Below are 19810 nucleotides of genomic sequence, written 5' to 3'. Positions count from 1 at the left end.
TACAGGGTGACTTCTGAAAGCACCCTGACCATGTTGGACTCTGGGGGTACCGCTCCAGGAGGGAGGGTACAAAGCCCCAGAGGGGAGGACCAGGTTCAGGCTGTCATCCCTGACCTGGTGGAAGGGAGAGTGGTTAAAGGGTGCCCAGCACCTGGGGCTACCGCCCCCCACTCTCCACAGCCACAGTGGTTGGAGAGCTTTGAGAGGCCTGGGGCCTGGCTCTCATCCCTGGCAGCTGTCAGTAATCACTGTGGCTTGCTGTCCGGGTGGACAGAGTTATCCCTGGGGAGGGGACAAGTGTCACACCCCAGGGGTAGAGTGGGCAACACCACTGTGTTGGTCATGGTGGTACTATCCTGCTCCTGGGATACATCTGTGAGCAAAGTAAGGTTAGGTGCTGCACAGATGGGATCCGCAGGTAAGGAGAAAGGTTCCCCATGGGTTGGCTTAGTGGGCCCTGAGAGTATGGACAGAGTGATCCAATTGGAGTCAGGAAGGCGAAGAACTGGAGCATGCCCCTGCTGTTGTGGGCCTGGGTCCTTGTTCTGTCGCCTCAAACAGGGAAGTACATCAGGATAGTGATTGTTCTCCCCTGGCTTTAGGCTGGTAGGGGGTCATGTTGGACCTGGCTTTTTGACAGGGACATCCCCAAACTTTTTGCCTCCTTCCTCCTATTTTTTCTGACCTGTTGTTGTTGGCTTTTGACCTCTGGGCACTTTACCACTGCTAACCAGTGCTAAAGTGCATATGCTCTCTGGGTAAATTGTACTACTGATTGGTTTATCCATGATTGACTATTTAATTTACTTGTAAGTCCCTGGTAGAGTGCACTACATGTGCCTAGGGCAGGTAGATTAAATGCTACTAGTGGGCCTGCAGCACTGGTTGTGCCACCCACCTCAGTAGCCCCTTAACCCTGTCTCAGGCCTGCCATTGCAAGGCCTGTGTGTGCAGTTTCACTGCCACTTCGACTTGGCATTTAAAAGTACTTGCCAAGCCTAGAACTCCCCTTTTACTACATATAAGTCATCCCTAATGTGTGCCCTAGGTAACCCCTAGAGCAGGGTGCTGTGTAGGTAAAAGGCAGGACATGTACCTGTGTAGTTATATGTCCTGGTAGTGTGAAACTCCTAAATTCGTTTTTACACTACTGTGAGGCCTGCTCCTTTCATAGGCTAACATTGGGGCTGCCCTCATACACTGTTGAAGTGGCAGCTGCTGATCTGAAAGGAGCAGGAAGGTCATATTTAGTATGGCCAGAATGGTAATACAAAATCCTGCTGACTGGTGAAGTCGGATTTAATATTACTATTCTAGAAATGCCACTTTTAGAAAGTGAGCATTTCTTTGCACTAAAATCTTGTTGTGCCCTTCAATCCACGTCTGGCTGGGCTTGGTTGACAGCTCCTTGTGCATTCACTCAGACACACCCCAAACACAGGGTACTCAGCCTCACTTGCATACATCTGCATTTTGAATGGGTCTTCCTGGGCTGGGAGGGTGGAGGGCCTGCTCTCACACAAAGGACTGCCACACCCCCTACTGGGACCCTGGCAGACAGGATTGAACTGAAAGGGGACCTGGTGCACTTCTTAGCCACCCTTTGAAATCTCCCCCACTTCAAAGGCACATTTGGGTATAAAACAGGGCCTCTGCCCTACCTCATCAGACACTTGCTGGAGAAGAAACCTGAACCAGAAACTACATCCTGCCAAGAAGAACTGCCTGGCTGCTCAAAGGACTCACCTGTCTGCTTTTCTACAAAGGACTGCTGCCTTGCTGTTGGCCTGCTGCCTTGCTGAACTCTTGCCTGGCTGTAAAAGTGCTCTCCAAGGGCTTGGATAGAGCTTGCCTCCTGTTCCCTGAAGTCTCAGGACCAAAAAGACTTCACTCTTCCTCTTGGACGCTCCGTGCGTCGAACTTTTCGACGCACAGCTTGTTCCTTGGCAAGAAAAACGCCGCACACCGACGCTGATCAACGCGAAGCCTTCGGGACGACCGAAACTTTGACGCACGGCCTCGCAAGGACAACGCCGCCCGACTTCCTGGGAGAAATCGACGCGACGCCTGCCGTGAGATCAAAACTTTGACGCACGGCCTCGCAAGGACAACGCCGCCCGACTCCGCAGGAGAAATCGACGCGACGCCTGCCGTGAGATCAAAACTTTGACGCACGGCCTCGCAAGGACAACGCCGCCCGACTCCGCAGGAGAAATCGACGCGACGCCTGCCGTGAGATCGAAACTTCGACGCGCAGCCCCGCAGAACGACGCGCAGCCGGAAAACAAGCAGGAAAATCCACGCACAGACCCGGGACATCTGGTAATCCCCGCGACCCACAGAAAGAGACTGTCCGCGCGCCGGAAAACGACGCCCGACTTCCCCGCGTGGAAAATAACGACGCAAGTCCGTGTGTGCTGGGGAGAAATCGACGCACACACCCTTTTTCCACGCACCTCTTCCTTTGTGGCCCTCTGAGGAGATTTTCCACCAGAAACCAGGTACTTTGTGTTTGAAAGAGACTCTGTTTACTTTCTAAAGACTTAAGACACTTTGGGGCTCATTCTGAGCCCGGCGGGCGGCGGGAGCCGCCCGCCTGGAGGGAGCCGCCAAATGACCGCACCGCGGTCAAAAGACCGCGGCGGCCATTCAGACATTTCCTCTGGGCCGGCGGGCGCTCTCCAAAAGAGCGCCCGCCGGCCCAGAACAAATGCCCCTGCAACGAGGACGCCGGCTCAGAATTGAGCCGGCGTAGTTGCAGGGGTGCGACGGGTGCAGTTTGCACCCGTCGCGTATTTCAGTGTCTGCATTGCAGACACTGAAATACACAGTGGGGCCCTCTTACGGGGGCCCCTGCAGTGCCCATGCCATTGGCATGGGCACTGCAGGGGCCCCAGGGGCCCCGCAGCACCCCCTACCACCATCCTGTTCCAGGTGTCTCCCGCCAGGAACAGGATGGCGGTAGGGGGTGTCAGAATCCCCATTCCCCATGGCTGCGGAGCGCGCTCCGCAGCCATGGAGGATTCCCCCGAGCAGCGGGAAGTCGGCGGGAGACCGCCGACTTTCCGCTTCTGACCGCGGCTGAACCGCCGCGGTCAGAATGCTCGTGGGAGCACCGCCAGCCTGTTGGCGGTGCTCCCGTGGTCGGTGGCCCTGGCGGCCACCGGCCGCCAGGGTCAGAATGACCCCCTTTATATCACTTTTCAGTGATATCTTTACAAATTCATATTGCAACTTTGATCGTTTTGACCTGAAGATACCCAGATAAATATTATATATTTTTCTAAATACTGTGTGGTGTATTTTTGTGGTGTTATGCTATGGTGTTGTATGATTTATTGCACAAATGCTTTACACATTGCCTTCTAAGTTAAGCCTGACTGCTCGTGCCAAGCTACCGGAGGGTGAGCACAGGCTGATTTTGGATTGTGTGTGACTTACCCTGACTAGAGTGAGGGTTCTTGCTTGGACAGAGGGCAACCTAACTGCCAACCAAAAACCCCATTTCTAACAGTCTTCATAATTGACGTCTTCGGAGGTGGCACATCCGGGGGTTACTTCACATCTTGGCACGTTTTCTCGGGTCAGCAGGTCCTTTGTCCATGGTTTAAACGTCCTTGTACATTACAATAATCTACATTTGTTTCAATATTGTGCATAAAACTTATACTAAAGCAGCAAGCATGCAGATGAGAACAGGATTTAAATGATACATTCATCTTCCAAGTTGAAGAAAAAGAACATTTGCAGGGTCATGGCCCTTTGCGAGTCAGCACACTGGAAAACAGAAAAAAATGCTTTTAATATGAGAGCCAGGAATCTAAAACCCACGGCCCACGCTAACTTAAGGCCTATAAGGTTTTCAATATAAATGCAATATCGTAATCGTTAATATAACTTGATTAACCATATCATTAATGATTCTATTTATTAGTTCGCGTATACATTGGTGGCCACTCACATTATAGTCATAATTCAAGTGCACGTTTAAGCAAAATCACTATTATTGTCACTTTCTATGCAACATCGTAAGCATTGATATGAGCATTTCATTTTAATATGTATTATTTAAACTACGCTCTCTCAATACCATGTACAAATGAATAATTTAAATATTGCTTAACTGTTGTGCTTCCAAAATACTTTTTGTATCCCACTTCAGATGCACCGCTTGGTTACACCGTGACTCAGCTATCAGCTAACGACGTCGATTTGAATCCAACGATATTCTACAGTTTACCTGAGAACGGCAATCCTGGACTAAGGTTTGCTTTGGATCGCTACACTGGAGTCCTTACTCTCGTGAAGCCTCTAGATTATGAAGAAGCAGCTGAATATCGACTGCGAGTCCAGGCTTCTGACTCACTGCATCACACGGAAGCGGAAGTGACCATTCAAGTTTCAGACGTGAATGACAACACACCCATATTTACTCAGGATTCATATCAGGTAATTATTTTGCAGAAGTAGAGACAACTTTAGTTTCATGACTAATAATGTTGAAGATTTTATTTTTCATAATGAAGCACCAAAATGCAAGGATTTACAACTGTAAGATGTTTTCTCTCTTAGGCTCAATTTACAAATCCTCATGCAAAGCAGAACCAGTGGCAGTTACTGGATTTATAAAGCAATGGGGTGTAAACCGCCACATCAAACTGCCCTAGTGTGCAAAATCTAACCTCTTAGGAGGTATTGGAACGTTTCACCTGCCAAGGAATTTTTTGGGGAAAAATGGCAAATTAATGGAAGGGTGCTGACAGTGCCGCTTTTATTTTCCTGTCAAATGTGTGTGCTCAAGAAATGTTTAGGAGATAAGAAAGTAAATAGCAAGTGTGCAAATGCTCATCCCCTTTTATTTTCAATTCAGTGGCAACAGGGTTCACAATTACCTTTTCAGTCAACCTCTTTCCTTTGATTTCTTAAAACCAATGTTTTTGTGCCCCAACAGTGTGTATTTTCAATCACTGGAAACATTGGAAACCATGAAACAAAAAAAACAGCATTCTCTCTGATGGAGCTCGATGCGCAGCGTTCAAGCCTCATTTCTATTGTGCTCACTGCGTTTTATATAGTGTTTCATTATAAATCATCCAAAATTACAATTCAGTGCACTCTCACTTCAGCATTCTTCATCTCTTTTAGAAGATTACCTCAAGAGCGCACAATGGCAGAATTCAGGCTTTACATGCCTTCTGCAACGGAGGGAGTCCATCATTATGAAAGCAGAGCCTGCATGCCTCAAAGGAAAAGGCAGCTCTCTTCAAGTCCCCTTCATTTATTCTCGGTGTGTAGGAAAGAGCTTTATATCAAGCGCAAGGGAATGGCCAATCAAGTAGAGTTACAAAGTGATTGGCCATATTCTGTGAACCTCCACCTCTTCGCCACCACCGCTATATTTACAGAGTCTCCTGCCGATCAGTTAACGGCAGTTCTTGCACAAAAATGGCTGGATTGAGTAACATGCACCTAAACGCAATGATGCAAGGCGAGTTTGTGATGTCTAGCAAAGACTTTGTCACTGAAGATGTTTAACAATTCAAAGAGCAGTCTGGAGATGCTTGTGTTATCCTCTGGATGGTTGTTCACCTCATATTTCGGGATGTACGTGTGGAATAGGGTCAGTACTGATTGGCGGGCATCTATTTATAGGGACAAATCGATGAGCTGGAATGCAACCCAGAGCAATAACCAGAGCAAATATTCCCCTCATCACCTTTTGTGTATTTGGCAAACAACCACTTTCCCCATTATTTGCTTCCGGTTTTCCTTGGCTTTTAGTTTTTATGCAATGCAAGGTCATGCTATCTCAGTTGACTGGGCACGCATAAAATCCTACATATGTTTGTGCTGACCTTCCCCCAAAATGCCTCTTTTGCATATATTATCAGCGCAGTGGCCCTTCACCTCACAAGCACTTTCAATACTGCTCAAAGGCCAACTTCCACTGCTATAGAGATTTTGCCCCTCATTACGACCCAGGCGGCCTTCAGACTTCCAGGGCCGCGGTGGTGGTATGATGCTGCAAAAGCAGTGGTCTGACTGCTTTGGCAGAGGCCAGACCGCCACATCATGACTGTTGATTGGGCATCATGACCATTACGGCCACCCTCTCCACCACCAGTAAAACCTCTCCACCGCCATGTAAAAAATGATGGAGATGTAGTGCAGGGGACTCCATGGGGGCCGTGGGCAGTGCAGGGGCCCCATGGACAGCCCCATCATGCTTTTCATTGTCTGCATTGCAGACATTGAAAAGCGTATTGGGGGTATGTTGCACCCTATGCACCGTAACATTGGCGCCAGCTCAATTAGGAGCCAGCGTCAATATTGTGGGTTCTTCCCCGCTGGGCTAGTGGGCAAAAAGAGCATTTCCACCTGCTGACCCAGTGGGGGACTTGTAATGGGGCCCGTGGGAAGACGGCCGCACTGGCAGCGACCTGACCACAGGAGATTGGCAGGTGGCCTTTTTCACCAGCCAAACACGTAATGACCACCTTACTGTAGTATTGCAGTCAGTGGAAGCTGCTGTTAAGTCTTCTTGTGCACACAAACCTTTAACAAAGCTGGTCCTGCGAAATGGAATTTGCGGTATGAACTGTGATTGAAAATTGGTGCATCTGACGCTTTCTTTTCTATTAGAGGTGTTAAAATTATAAGGTGAGGCAATTTTCGCTACACTAAACCTGTAAATTGAGGAGCTCAAGTTTAATAGACCTTTCAAGAAACAAACTTTCTTTTTTACTTGAATTATAATGTATTTCTTGCTTCAACTGCTATTGCATAGCTGTGTTCTGAAGCATCATATGTGGACAAGAGGAAGGTTTGTATGTCAGTAAAGGCTCCCTTAACTAGTGTGTGCCGATACCGTGTCCTCATAATAACGGTGCACTTCGAGTTCTCCGTTGTCCTGCTATATCTGTTTCTGCTCAGATGTTGTTAAAAGTTTCAGGAATATAATAGGCTTATGTCTTTCAAGACTCTTACCTCTCAAGTCCAATATCGAATGCGCTACATCAAATAGAAAGTTGCCTCGTATATGAAAATAGATTTAAGGAATATGTTTTGCAAACATGACTCCGTCAGATGCAGATTATTATTTCATGGTACATGCTGCCCTTTCTACCGCAAGTTACACTAATTAATGATACAATTCTTTCACATAAATCTGCATCTATGTCTATCGCAACGTTAAAGACAGTACACTTAATATATTGATTTTAAAGACCTCACAATATGTCATCCAGTGAAACAAGGTACATAAAGAAAAAGAAGTGGATTTAGAACGCTTTTTGTGCAAATTCAACTTAGAGTCTGAGAACATGTTGCAAGTTCCCCTTAAACGGTTACCAGAGTGCTGTTAAACCAAGACTGCCTTCTACGTAAAAAAGCACGGGTATAGTAAATCCCACAATCTATATTTGCAAGCTTGTTCAAGACATTGTACTACCAGAAATCCTACATTTTTAAAAAAAAAAAACTCACCCCTAACTTGGAAAATACATTACGTAAATTAGGAGTGTGATATATATTAGTAGGTGACGAAAACAGTCATTTTCCACACCTGTCTGCAGAACTATGTGACTATGTGACTTCCCATGCACCGCCAGCCCTGCAAGTACGAAGTCCAACACACTACAGTTTACCTTATCACCGTACCTATAGTTCTTGCATCTTATTTCCTTAGCTCTTGCCTTTTCATTCTCTACTTAGGCCCTTGCCACCATATCCTGACTGTGAGTGGTACACTCTGCAGCTTTCCCTACAGGAACATGTGGCATAATTACGTCCCCCAAGCATAGAGTACTCTACTATATCTGTTGACCAGCCTACTCCCTCCAGGGCACCATGACAAAGAAGGTATATCTAATAGAACTCAGGAGGAGTGGTAGGAAAGGGGTCACAGGAGTGGGTGTGCTAGTGGTGCAGGTATGGGTAAGGAGTCTCTAGTGCCAGTGGAATGTGTGCAGATAGCCTGAGTTTGACTAAAGGAAGAGTCTACTCCCCCAGACCCACTTCTTGTGCCCCGGATGCCTCTATGATAGGTTGTGACCAGTTTATACTAGGTATAGAGATGCTGTGCATAGGATGTTGGAATGTTCTTACCTACTGCTCAGTGACAACTGATCTTGTCAGAGCTACTGTCATCCCATGGCACTTGTACATTCACATATTTTACATACTTGGCCTCAATTGCTTGCTATGGTTTCACAGATAGTTCTGCTGGTGTCCTGCTATAGTTGATGTTGGCAGGTTACAGGTGTGAGTTGCACTGAATTAGGCTGTGACACTATGAGATCACTTGACCTGGGTGGATGTTGAGTGAGGGCATCAGTATTTCCTAGTCATGTACTCATGGGTGTGGAATGGGTCATGATCCATGCCACTCCTTGGCGAAGTTAGCACCAGCAAGAGAATACAGAAGTCAAGTGCATGGAGGGTACCACATTGATATTTGCGATATGTTGAAGTGCTTCCTGGCATACTGCTATGCCCTGGCGCTGGGGCATCCTGTACTCAAGGTGTATGGTTTGTTTGCAGAGGTTTGGGCACAAAGTTCAATGGTCAGTATGACGAATGGCAAATAGGTGATCAGTGTTGTCAATTCATATGTTGGTCTGACTCTTAATGCAGGTTGCTTGTTTATGGGTAGCTGTGCCAAGTTTGTTCCCTTATCGCACGTTATGCTATTTCATACTTCTCCAGTCTATCTGAGCGTGCACGTCACATAGTGGTAATTCTGGTTCCTGTGGTATGGGACTTTCCGAGCAAGGGGTGATAGCGATTAAATGCTTGGTCATGTTTCATAAGGTTTCTAATACATATTTTGGATCACTTGTTGATTGCGTCGCAATATATGTGTTATGTGTCTTGAATGTTATGTTGAAGGACTTGACTCAGCAAAGTGTGTTGTGTAACCCATAACTACTATCTAGTTAGTCAACATTATCGGTTTGTGCACAGATTCACGTGGCGAATGGAGATGTTTGACGTGGGAGAGAGTTTAGTTTGTCCCAGTATCTTAATGCTGCAAAGTAATGGTTTTATGCCATTGTTGTAAATGAAGAGAGATTGTGTGTATGTGCGTGTGTGTACCTGTGCGCACACACACACCCACAACTGCAGGTTTTTTCTCACTTGTAGGTTGTTGAAGTTCCTTTCTAAATACACCGTGTCATGCTTGTGCATTAATGTCCGTATAGGACGTTGTTTCCATGGGTTTGCAGTTGGGTAATGTGTTCTGAGGGGTTATAAAGTAAGTGTCCCTTCGAATGAAGTTCACCCAGACATTGACAAATTAATTTTCACTCTATTTATGTGCCCTAGGGTTTGGACTTGAGTTTCTGTTTGGTGAACACCACCTTCGCATCTTCGTGACGGCCAAATGTTGTTGAACGCACTGGCCAAATATCCATCACCTTTCTGTTTAGGTATCTGCAAAGATTAGAAGCACGTAGAAGCTAATTACATGCGAGTTCGTAAAGCATCGTCAAATACACTTCTGGACAGTTCCTTTAAGAACGCAGGTCAAACAGAAACTGTCACCTCCATACTCCAAGCAAGTTCATTACTCCTTCTCACATAACAATTGTCACACTCGTGGCAAGTTCAGTACTCAAAGCAGATCTTCAAGCTCAACACAAAAACGCTTTTTATCATTAAAAGCCAAACTTATTGGTATTGTCAACCCTTAATTTAAATCGAATAATTATTGCATTCTTTTAGTTTCATTTCACATTTATAATACATGGCAATTTGTTATGTTACTATAGTGTACTAGATTTTCTTATTACAGACATGACCATCTGTGGTCGCCAGTAATCATTTAACACACAGGAGCAGATTCTCTGCTATGAGCAATAATAAAACCATTGATAGCGTAACTTCTGAGCCCATCTTTCTTCTGAGTCTGCAGGGGAAGATGAAGCATGGACAGCCAAGCACTGACTCTTTCTGCTGCCACCAAAGTGAGAAACATACCCATGCTATTATTGTCACAGGGCACAGTTTTTGGCCATCCATCCACTACCTTCGCGTTCTGATTTTTAAAACAGAGGCACATACTGTTGCACCTGCTTTTCTCCCTCCCTTGTTTGTCATAAATAAACATTGATTAGTGCATTGATTTGTGAGTGGGTGAATGCAAGAACGAGCCAATAGTAGGAAGAATGGATGGATGCCAAAGTGATAGAGTGCATGTATAAGTGCATGTGTGGACGAATAGGCGAGTAGCTGTATGTATTGGTGGCTGCAGGGTCGGCTCTAGGGTGGTGAGACTGGTGCCACTGCGCCCGGTGCTGACTTCAGGTGAGGACGCCTTGTTTGCAATTATATTATGGTTTCAAAAGCACCTGATGCTACGTTTCTTGCCTCCAGCAGTTTTCAGGCAACAATAAAAATTTCAAGATAACTCTGGTGATTCATGTTCTTCCTGGAGAGAGATCGGAGTTTGGTCTAGTGGAAGTTTTGACTTAGTATAAGCAGCACAACTGGAATTATGTGATTTTGCGGTGGCAGTGATTTTCGCATGATTACAGATGTGTTGCATTTGCCACATAATCCGTCATCTGCTGTGTCATCTGCAGATTGCAGCAAAAAAATATTGTTTCTAGCTCAAACGATTCAAAAGTTACTAAAAGTGCAGCCGTACGTGTTGCTGTGCAGTGAAAAGCCTTATGCAAAACTGTAAAAGTCACCTTTTTGTTGCATATTGCTGCGTTTCGGTATTAAAACGGTACTAACAAGGTGAAACCAATGTCCAGGCAGGGTTATCAAGTTTAAACATGTTGAAATAATGAAATAATATTATTACAAAGTGTTCAGCATTATGCCGCATAATTTGCCTTTCCTGCCACATAATTTACTCAACCCTGCCACATAATTTGGCCCATCCATGCCTCATAATTCCAGTGACTCTGATCATAAGGTAGCGCTAGCTCAGCGGGTTAATATGCCTGCTGCAAAGAACGTCTACCATGCAGATCAAAAAGTGCATATAATGTGAATAGGTCAGTGAGTTACTACTTTTGTCAGAGAGATCCTTTTGTTGCTTGCAGTTTATAAGGTAAATCATAATATAGAACAGTGATCAATTTACTGTTGTCAAAGGGGTGCATGCAACCTCAAGGTATAAATAAGAGTGTTATGATTTTTTTCCCATCTTTTATTAAAAGAAGATGTGACAAGACTGACCAGAGCTGCCAACCTTGGAACTGGGACACTAAGTGTGAGTCTCTGTCTTGGCTCAACATCCTGTGATTCTGAGAAAATCACTTAGGGGCATATTTATACTCTGTTTGCGCTGAATTAGCTTAGTTATTTTTTACGCTAATTCAGTGCAAACCCAATGCCATATTTATATTTTGATGCCCGTCTAGCATCAAAATATTGGTGTTAACGTAATTTTTCAGATTCATGAAACCTCCTTGGGTCAATGAGATGCAGGGTAGGCGTTCCCATTCAAAAAATGACTCAAACACCCTAGTGCCATATTTAACCACCTGGGCAAAAAAGACGCACAGGTGGGAGGCGGACCCAAAAAATAACGTTAAAACTGATTTGCGTCAAAATTTAATGCCTGGGTAAGGGCAGGCATTAAAATGAGGCAAATACACCAATACTTAAGGAAAACACACAGAAGCAACATTACAACCCACAGGAGAAAATGGAGGTGATACTGATACATCTTGCAAGACGGCGCAGAGGACAGCAACAACTCCAGAAATCACCAGCACGACAACGCAGCCCACAAAAGCAATGCAGAAGGCAGGAGAGGGTCTTCAGAACTAGGACAACCCTCCTTGGACTCAGGGACCTGGACATAATTCGGATTTATAGACTCAACCGGCAAGCCATCCTACACCTGCTGCACCACATTGAGCCACAAATTAGAGCCAGCCTGCAGACCCCACTCAACATACTACCTATTATAGAGCTGCTTGTTGTCCTGCACATGCTGGCAAGAGGCTCATTCCAAACAACGGGTGGACTGGTTGGTCGAGTCTCACAGCTGTCATTCTCTGCATTCCTGCCAAAGGTTTTAGACACCATCATCTCCCTGACATCCCGCCATATCAGATTCCCCAACACCCAGCAAAAGCAGCAGGAGAACAAACAGGAGTTCTACCAAATCCATGGCTTCCCGCATGTGCTAGGTGCAATTGATTGCACCCATGTCTGGCTCATATCAACTGCAGCAACAGAGCACCTATACCGGAATCACAAGCACACGCATTCCATTAATGTGCAGGCCATAGTGGACCACTGCGGATTATTCATAAACATTTTAGCCAAGTATCCTGGGAGTGTCCATGACGCCTACATATTACAGCACAGTACGATCAATGAACAATTCCAGGAAGGACCTACTTGTGGGTAAGTCTACAAATCTAGTAATATGCACACAACACCCCAACCCTGTCGGACACACAAGACATACACCACTACAGTAACATATGGCCAGGGTACACACATGTGCAGGTGGTAACACATATGCACCATGCTGCAGTATAGCACAATCAGTGCACAACACTAATACATACACCCACATGTACGTAACACACCCACAACATGACAAGCACACCACAGGAAGGACAGGTGAAGACATGTATCCTTTGAAAACAGCACAACTACACAGACCACCACAAGTGCCCTCAGGTTGCCCACTACGTACACATCACACACACTACACCAAACAAACAATAGCACAGACATGTCAAAGGCATACTGTATGCCCATATCATGTAACTTCAAAATAGGCACAGATGTCTCAAGTCATGCTGTGCAAATCACTGCCAGAACAAATATCAAACACCACACAACTTGCGCCTATATCAACTGCATCTCATCAACACATACCTAACTTATCTGTAGTGTGCACAGACATCTGCCTGACGCATTGGCTCACACACATAGGAATACAAGATCAATGCCTATTACCTACCATGTGCCAGATGTGTGAGAAGTGGAACCACAGTTACTGTAGTGCAACCTCACATGCATCACTCACTGACTCATAACACCATCATGTCTGTACCAGATACGATAAATGGCCTAACAGGGGGCAGAGACACAGTCAGACAGTGCAGATCACGGATGTCATAGTGGGACCCAGTAGGAGACAACAGGACATCACTGACCTCACATGCACTGTGCCAAGGGAAACATTTGCAAAGTAGTTGAGCTACATCCCATAGCCTGCACTGTGCATGTATCGACAGTAGAAATGCACATAAATGTTTTGGAAGATAGGAGAGACACTGTTAGTGATGTTGATCATCCTGTGACAATGGGATACACACCCTTGGACACCTCATGGCTGACACAAACATTAGCTGCCACTCAGGAACACCAAGGGAACAATGTAATAGCCCACAGTTCCATAGTCATGGCATGCACAGTATGTACATCTTGGCAGATGACCATCTCATCATTTCTTGAAGCCTCATTGTAAATTGGCCACCCTCCCATGCTGTATGTAGCGTGGAAGGGGTGTGCAATGTTTCTCGCTGCAGGTCTGTCACCACAAGAAACATCGCATGATGGTGCAGACTCAAATGTAGCTGTCCCCTACAATCTGAGGAAGTGGCAACAACAAATACCACCCCAGGGGTGCAGTATGCAGGCTGCAGAAAGGAAGTAGACTGTGCTATGACCTCAGATGAATGTGGCACAAATGCATGCTGCACACAGCTGCACACACAAGAACAGCCAATTGGCCATCAAAAAAGCATATGTCCAGGGTGGTGTACCATCCTTCACAGATACATCCACCTCCACAAGGTAGATAGCCAAGTACCCAAGTGTAGTGTAGGTAGCGTTGGTGCACGGCTACACATGAGCAACTGGTGCAGGGGACAACAAAGTGTTGCCAAGTAACATGTCACACATGGGGCATTCTTGCATAGATGAAATGTTGCAGGATACAGCAGCCAATTTAGGAGATGTGTAGTGCATTCACACTAACCGATTTCATAGGCCCTAAGTGTCACACCTCATCTGCAATGACACATGTCAAAAGGGATGGGATGTACAGGCACTGTAGTGCTCCCATGTTGCCACCACACCTGACCTGACTGTGTTGTTAGGATGTGTCATGTCCCCTTTAGTGATAGCACACTGATACAAAGGTGCACTACTCAACAGATGCTACATACATGATGACTATCAGTGTGGAATCCAAATCAAATGTTCCAGGTCCTTGACCCAAACACAAGATTGTCATTTCCAACAACCTAGTGCTGAGGAGAGATCACACAAGGAAAGAAACTCACACCAAAACACAAATACAGATGAGCCAGCTCATATATGAACTGCCATGCTACATGACTTACCTGTTGCAAGCCCAATCAACAAATTATTCCTGTATTCTTTTGCCACGGAGCTGGGTTATGGCATACAGCCATGAATAATGACCCATTTTCACAACCCAAGATATCGGAGGACATGTACCATTTTGGAGAGGACATTTGGTATCCTGAAGTCCAGATTCAGGTGCCTGGACATCACAGGAGTGAGTCTCCTATATGCCCCACAAGTGGTCTGCAAGATCAAATTGACTTGTGCTATCATGCACAATATATGTGTACGGTTGAACATATGTGTACATATGTGTACATATGAGCAGGTTGATGACCTGACTAAGGAGGAGGAGAAGGATGGTAGAGAAGAAAATGAGGGGGAAGACCACAGCACAGCTGCTGCGATACGCCGCAGACTGCACATTGTGCAGAACTTCTTCACATAATCATCACGTAACTCACCTTGTACATTTTGTCAATAAACATCTCACTTATTCACACAATCCGGCTTTGGTGTCTTTAATCTCTTAAACATATACCTTAGGATCATGAGTCTAACCTCAGGGAGCATGTCATAAATACAAATCTGAAGAGTACTGTGGGAACATCACATGTGAAGCATAAGAGTGAACTGCTACCAACACACACATCACAATTAGCCCCATCACCTGAATGTGACAACTGAAGAACACAGTTTATGGACCACAACACATAAATTACATCCACGTTGCCAACTTGTATCACAATAGCTCATCACACACACACCAACATGTCTAAAAATTAGCTAAATAAGGGCCCACACATGAGGCAGTGGATGCCAAAATATGGTGAGACTGTAATGTTTAAACAGACCACTAACACAACTCAGTGTGAGAGGTGCAATGGCTGCATGGAGCATGTGTGACAAGGTGGGGACATCATTGGTGACAATGCTCAACATGATTATCCCATGTATGACAAACAATGGGAGATATGGAGCTTGCACAGTGTATCCCTGGAAATCACTCCTGCCACTGCCATGGGGCCCAATCCTGTCACAGGGTACACATGACCTCACACTTCTCATGGACATGTCTATGGAATACAAATCAGAATGGATGAGAACATATGCAGCTAAGGCTACAGGTCCACCACAAAGTAATTGTAATTACAAAACAAAATGTTATGATTTTCAACTATTGTGTTCAATACATAATATGGTTGGAATGTAGGCAGAGTGTGTCAATCACAGTATGTAGCAACGATGTACACATGTCAGACATATGTGTAGTCCCCACACAAGTCATCCATATAATCAAAATCAGCATATGGAGACATTTGTCGGGTAACATTTGCCAGATTTCATTCATCAGCCATCATCAACAATGCCTGAGCTGTGAATTTTGTATGAAATGTGATGCTCTGTAAGACAACTACAGACAGCACATAAGTGAACACAATTCACAGTCACATACCATGACTCTTGTATAGTACTGACTGCCATACATATGTGGATACACTGTTGTCACACATCAGACATATGCATGATGTGTATACATTTGCATGCTGTTGATTCTGTAACACACACATTGGTGTAACACACCAATCACACGCAAATCACATTGTACAATGGACTACCACATGCGGCCATACACAAAATGCCATACTGCAGCCCAGCACATACGCTTTGTATGTTGATACAGAGTGCAAACATTAACAAATGTCAAAAACACGCAATCAGGAATAGAGTAAAAACAAATTATGCAAATGCGTAGAAAATATCCGCAAACACAAAGTATATGACCCTTGGGCCCTTAGCGTATTTTCCACCTTCTCACTCACCGCAATGCTGATTTACTGTTAATTCGATGCATAAGGGTAATGCGTCTATATAAATAAATAGACGCACGTAACTAATGCATCTGAAATACTCATGCACATATCAGATGCATCAAAAAAATACACACATAACAGAAATCGGGACACAACGGCACAGGACGTGATGTTAAATTAAATCCTGTTTACAGCCATGGTACAATGGGTGTACTTTCACTTTCTCTTTACAGTCTGTGCCTCTTTTGACTGTGTGGTTGTGTTTTGGAGTTGGTGGTGTCTTCTTGCTCTTTATTGTATCATTTGGTGTCCCTCTTGTTGTGTTTTCTGTTGTATTTGATTGGTATTAGTCCCAGTGTCTGTGAATTTGTGTGTCTAGTGTATTTTACCTTGTACCTGTGCTGTGGGGTGTCTGTCTGGGTTAGTTCTTTAGGTGGGTTAGTGGGGTTAGTGAATTTTTGAGTGTTAAGTTTCCTTTCATTATTTCTGTTTCTCAATACTACATTTTACATTTTTTCAACCTGTACCCCAGTGCAATGTCTGGCAGGGGGCAGACCAGAATGGGAGAGGAGGATCTGGGAGGCTTTATTTGGCTGATAGCCCACTACCTACCATTGATGCTAGAGACAGGTGGCCGTATGATCCAGGGCTACCGTACGGAGGCAAGGTGGCTGCGGTGTGGAAAGGTGCTCCAACACCTGAAGAGGGTGTACTACAGCAGTCACAACAACCATCAGCTGAAGCATCGTTGGGCTGATCTTGTGGCCATGGAGCAGGATATTCTGGACGATCTTAGTGTGGTGATTGGTGGCCCTGTTGGTGAGTACCACACTGGCTAACTAATTAGTGTTCACTGCACTTGAATGACAGAGGCAGATGTGTTGGCGTGCTGCATGCAATGCTTGTGGACAGGTTGCATGCAACCAGAATGAAGTGTCACTGTGCCAGTATAGACATGGGCTTCACATATCCTACCATTGTACCAACGCAAGTCAGATGTTAGGAGAGTCATGCACATCCATCACTAAGTCACACATTTCAGGGGCCATGGCGCCATCTGTGCCCTAGCATTGTGTCATGTATGATAAGCCAAGACACTGCCAGAATACCATTTGTAAGTGGATTGTGATAACAAAGTACGACAATCCATTTATGTTTCAATAATGTCAGATTTTCACATATACTATCCCTGCCATAATGTTTACAAAGGGGGCATACCTGCCTTGGCGGACACTGGCAATGGGCCGTTTGATGCCATCACCCAACTGTGACACATCAGTCATGGATTACTGAATACATGGAAATTGCAGACTAACTATTTAGCCGCTTGCCCTCCACAAAGTGCCTCTATGTGCCTTGCAGGACAAGCCAGAATACCTGAATCAGTTGTCTTGCAGAGCACAAAGGTACTGTAATTTATCTGTCACCCAACTCCCTCTCATTCCATGGAGTTCCATCTTCTACAGATTGGCCACGCATGGTTGTTGCAGGGTGTAGCACTACATGAGTCTCAAGCGCAGTGTAAGAGTGCAGATGTATGGCTCTCATTCAGCAGGGTGTCAGTCTCATTGTGAGTTTGCAGTGGTATGTCTGTTGCACTGTCCACAACCTGGATAATTACCTTACTCTTCTGAAATAGTACATACTGCCACATGTTGTCCACTAGTAGTGGCAGTGATGTGATACTAACCATGGTTTTCCATCCATTAATTTCAGATGGACCTTTCCCCTACCCCATAACCGAAGTGGCAAAATCTGAGGACCCAGATGTGTCTAGTAAGTGTGATTTTGTCTGTCGTGTGTAGTGTTGAAGTGTTTTGTGTGAGTGAGCCATGAGTTTTGCATCCAATGCTAGAAGTGATGAGCTGTAAAATAATCAGAAATCAAAGTAGGCTGGATGGTGACACTGTGTCACATTCAAGTGGTTCCCCATGCACGTGCAGAGAGTCATATCTTGTGTGGCTTCTGGGGCTCAAAGGCCAGCATTGTGAAAACAAGGTGATGTCAAGCCACATGTAGCTCCAAATGTGACTTAGATGTGCACTGTTGTGTGTATAATGGCACTGGAACACACCGTCATTCCCACAACACAGTGGTGCACCATTTTGTAGACAAATTGGTGCGTCCCTGTATTGTAATGTACATGTAGGATTGTGTGGGCATTTGGCCCCCAGCATGGTGCCAATAATTTAGTAGTCCACTTACGTGACACTTATATGGAATGCACTAGGCGCACATGCAGCTCAAATCTAATTGTGTGCTGGCATGGTTATGGGTGTGTGCGAAATTGTATTGGCTGATCAGGCATTGATGGGTGTCTATACCTGGACACATGAATGTAGAAGTGATTGACCTATGGATACCAGGTTCATTTTTGTCATCACCTAACTTATGGTCCACTCCCTGACTTCACGTATGAGTGGGCATGCATTGTTGGATGACCTGGGCAGCTGAGATGTTGACCTGCATGACCATACCCTGAGGCACAGAGAGTGGGAACAACAAATCTGTAGGTAGATGTGATGCTTACAGTGTAGGTGACAGTCATATTGATCAGACTTGCATGTGTACCAATCAACACTGAACCCTTATGGTTAACAATAGCATCCCATACTACCAATAACAGAAACAAGTTTCAGGTGATGTATGTTAGAATGTTTGACACATATGACGAGGAATTGTGGCCCTGATTAATGTGAATTTGACACTGCCTTAGCATTGTCACTCATGGTACAAAGTCTCCTCAGATCTAATTTTGTGTGTTACCTAATCTTGTTGTGGGTGGCTATGGTGGAAAGGAAATGGTGCTAAGGCAGCGTTGTTGTTTCATCCATCAGGGCCATTGTATCATCTGGATTGTGAGTAGGAGTGCATGTACAATTCGAAGTAGTGAGTAAGCTAATTTACTGTACATACTCCGCACAATGCTGGCACTGATGGTTGCCTGTCTCATTTCAACAGCTGGCAACATAAATAACAACCAGTAACGACCAACTCCGTGCCTTTCAGAAGAGGCACATATTGGTAGTGGTATCCGGGTTCAGGAGGATGGCACGCCGCTATCGCTCTCAGCGATCCACTGGTGAGTGGCGGGCATTCAGCCAAAGGGGACCCACACTACACACACAGGCTGGACCAAGCACCACAGCTGTGCAGGGGCCCACAGCTGCCAACATAAAAAGTTGGTCTCCATTGAAAAGAAGGTGGCCAAGAATACCAAGGCCCTCAAGAACATTAAGAAAAGACTGAAAAGGGCCAACGTCTGAATGGCATTATGTCACTCCTCCTAAGTTAATCCCCCTCCCTCCTCTTTTTTCTCGATTTTTTAGGGTATTAGGGTGTTAGTTGAAAAGGTTAGTGGATTAGTTAGGGTAAGTAGGTTTAGGGGTTGTTTTTCTACTTCTAGTGTTTTACTATGTGGGTGGGTGGGGAGTGATGTTGGGGCTGTTATATGTTTATAAAAAAATAAAAAAACAAAAAAATAATAAAAATATAAAAAACAAAAAATATATATATTTGCTTAGTCATAGTTAGTAAATGTGTAGTTTATTGTATGTTGTCCTGCATGTGTCCTGTGATATAAGGGTGTGGAGGGGGGATGGTTAGAGTGTGTCGTTAAATGTGTTAGTAAGTGTAGCATAGAGTAGTTAGGGTCTGTTGTGTGTTATGTATAGTTCGGATAGGTTAGATTAGGACAG

The 19810-nt window shown here is 45.0% G+C and overlaps 1 protein-coding gene across 1 annotated transcript in view; it reads left to right on the top strand.

Annotated features, from left to right (window-relative positions):
- LOC138255249 (protocadherin-23-like) overlaps positions 1-19810 on the top strand; it is a 486186-nt gene that overhangs the window by 352190 nt on the left and 114186 nt on the right. The window contains exon 14 of the mRNA XM_069205831.1: positions 4163-4449. Coding sequence (XP_069061932.1) covers positions 4163-4449 — 287 coding nt within the window. The remainder of the gene's footprint in view (positions 1-4162; positions 4450-19810) is intronic.

Source organism: Pleurodeles waltl, chromosome 1_2, assembly GCF_031143425.1.
Source record: "Pleurodeles waltl isolate 20211129_DDA chromosome 1_2, aPleWal1.hap1.20221129, whole genome shotgun sequence".
Classification (NCBI taxonomy): Eukaryota; Metazoa; Chordata; class Amphibia; order Caudata; family Salamandridae; genus Pleurodeles; species Pleurodeles waltl.
This window is presented reverse-complemented; position numbering and strand designations above follow the sequence as displayed.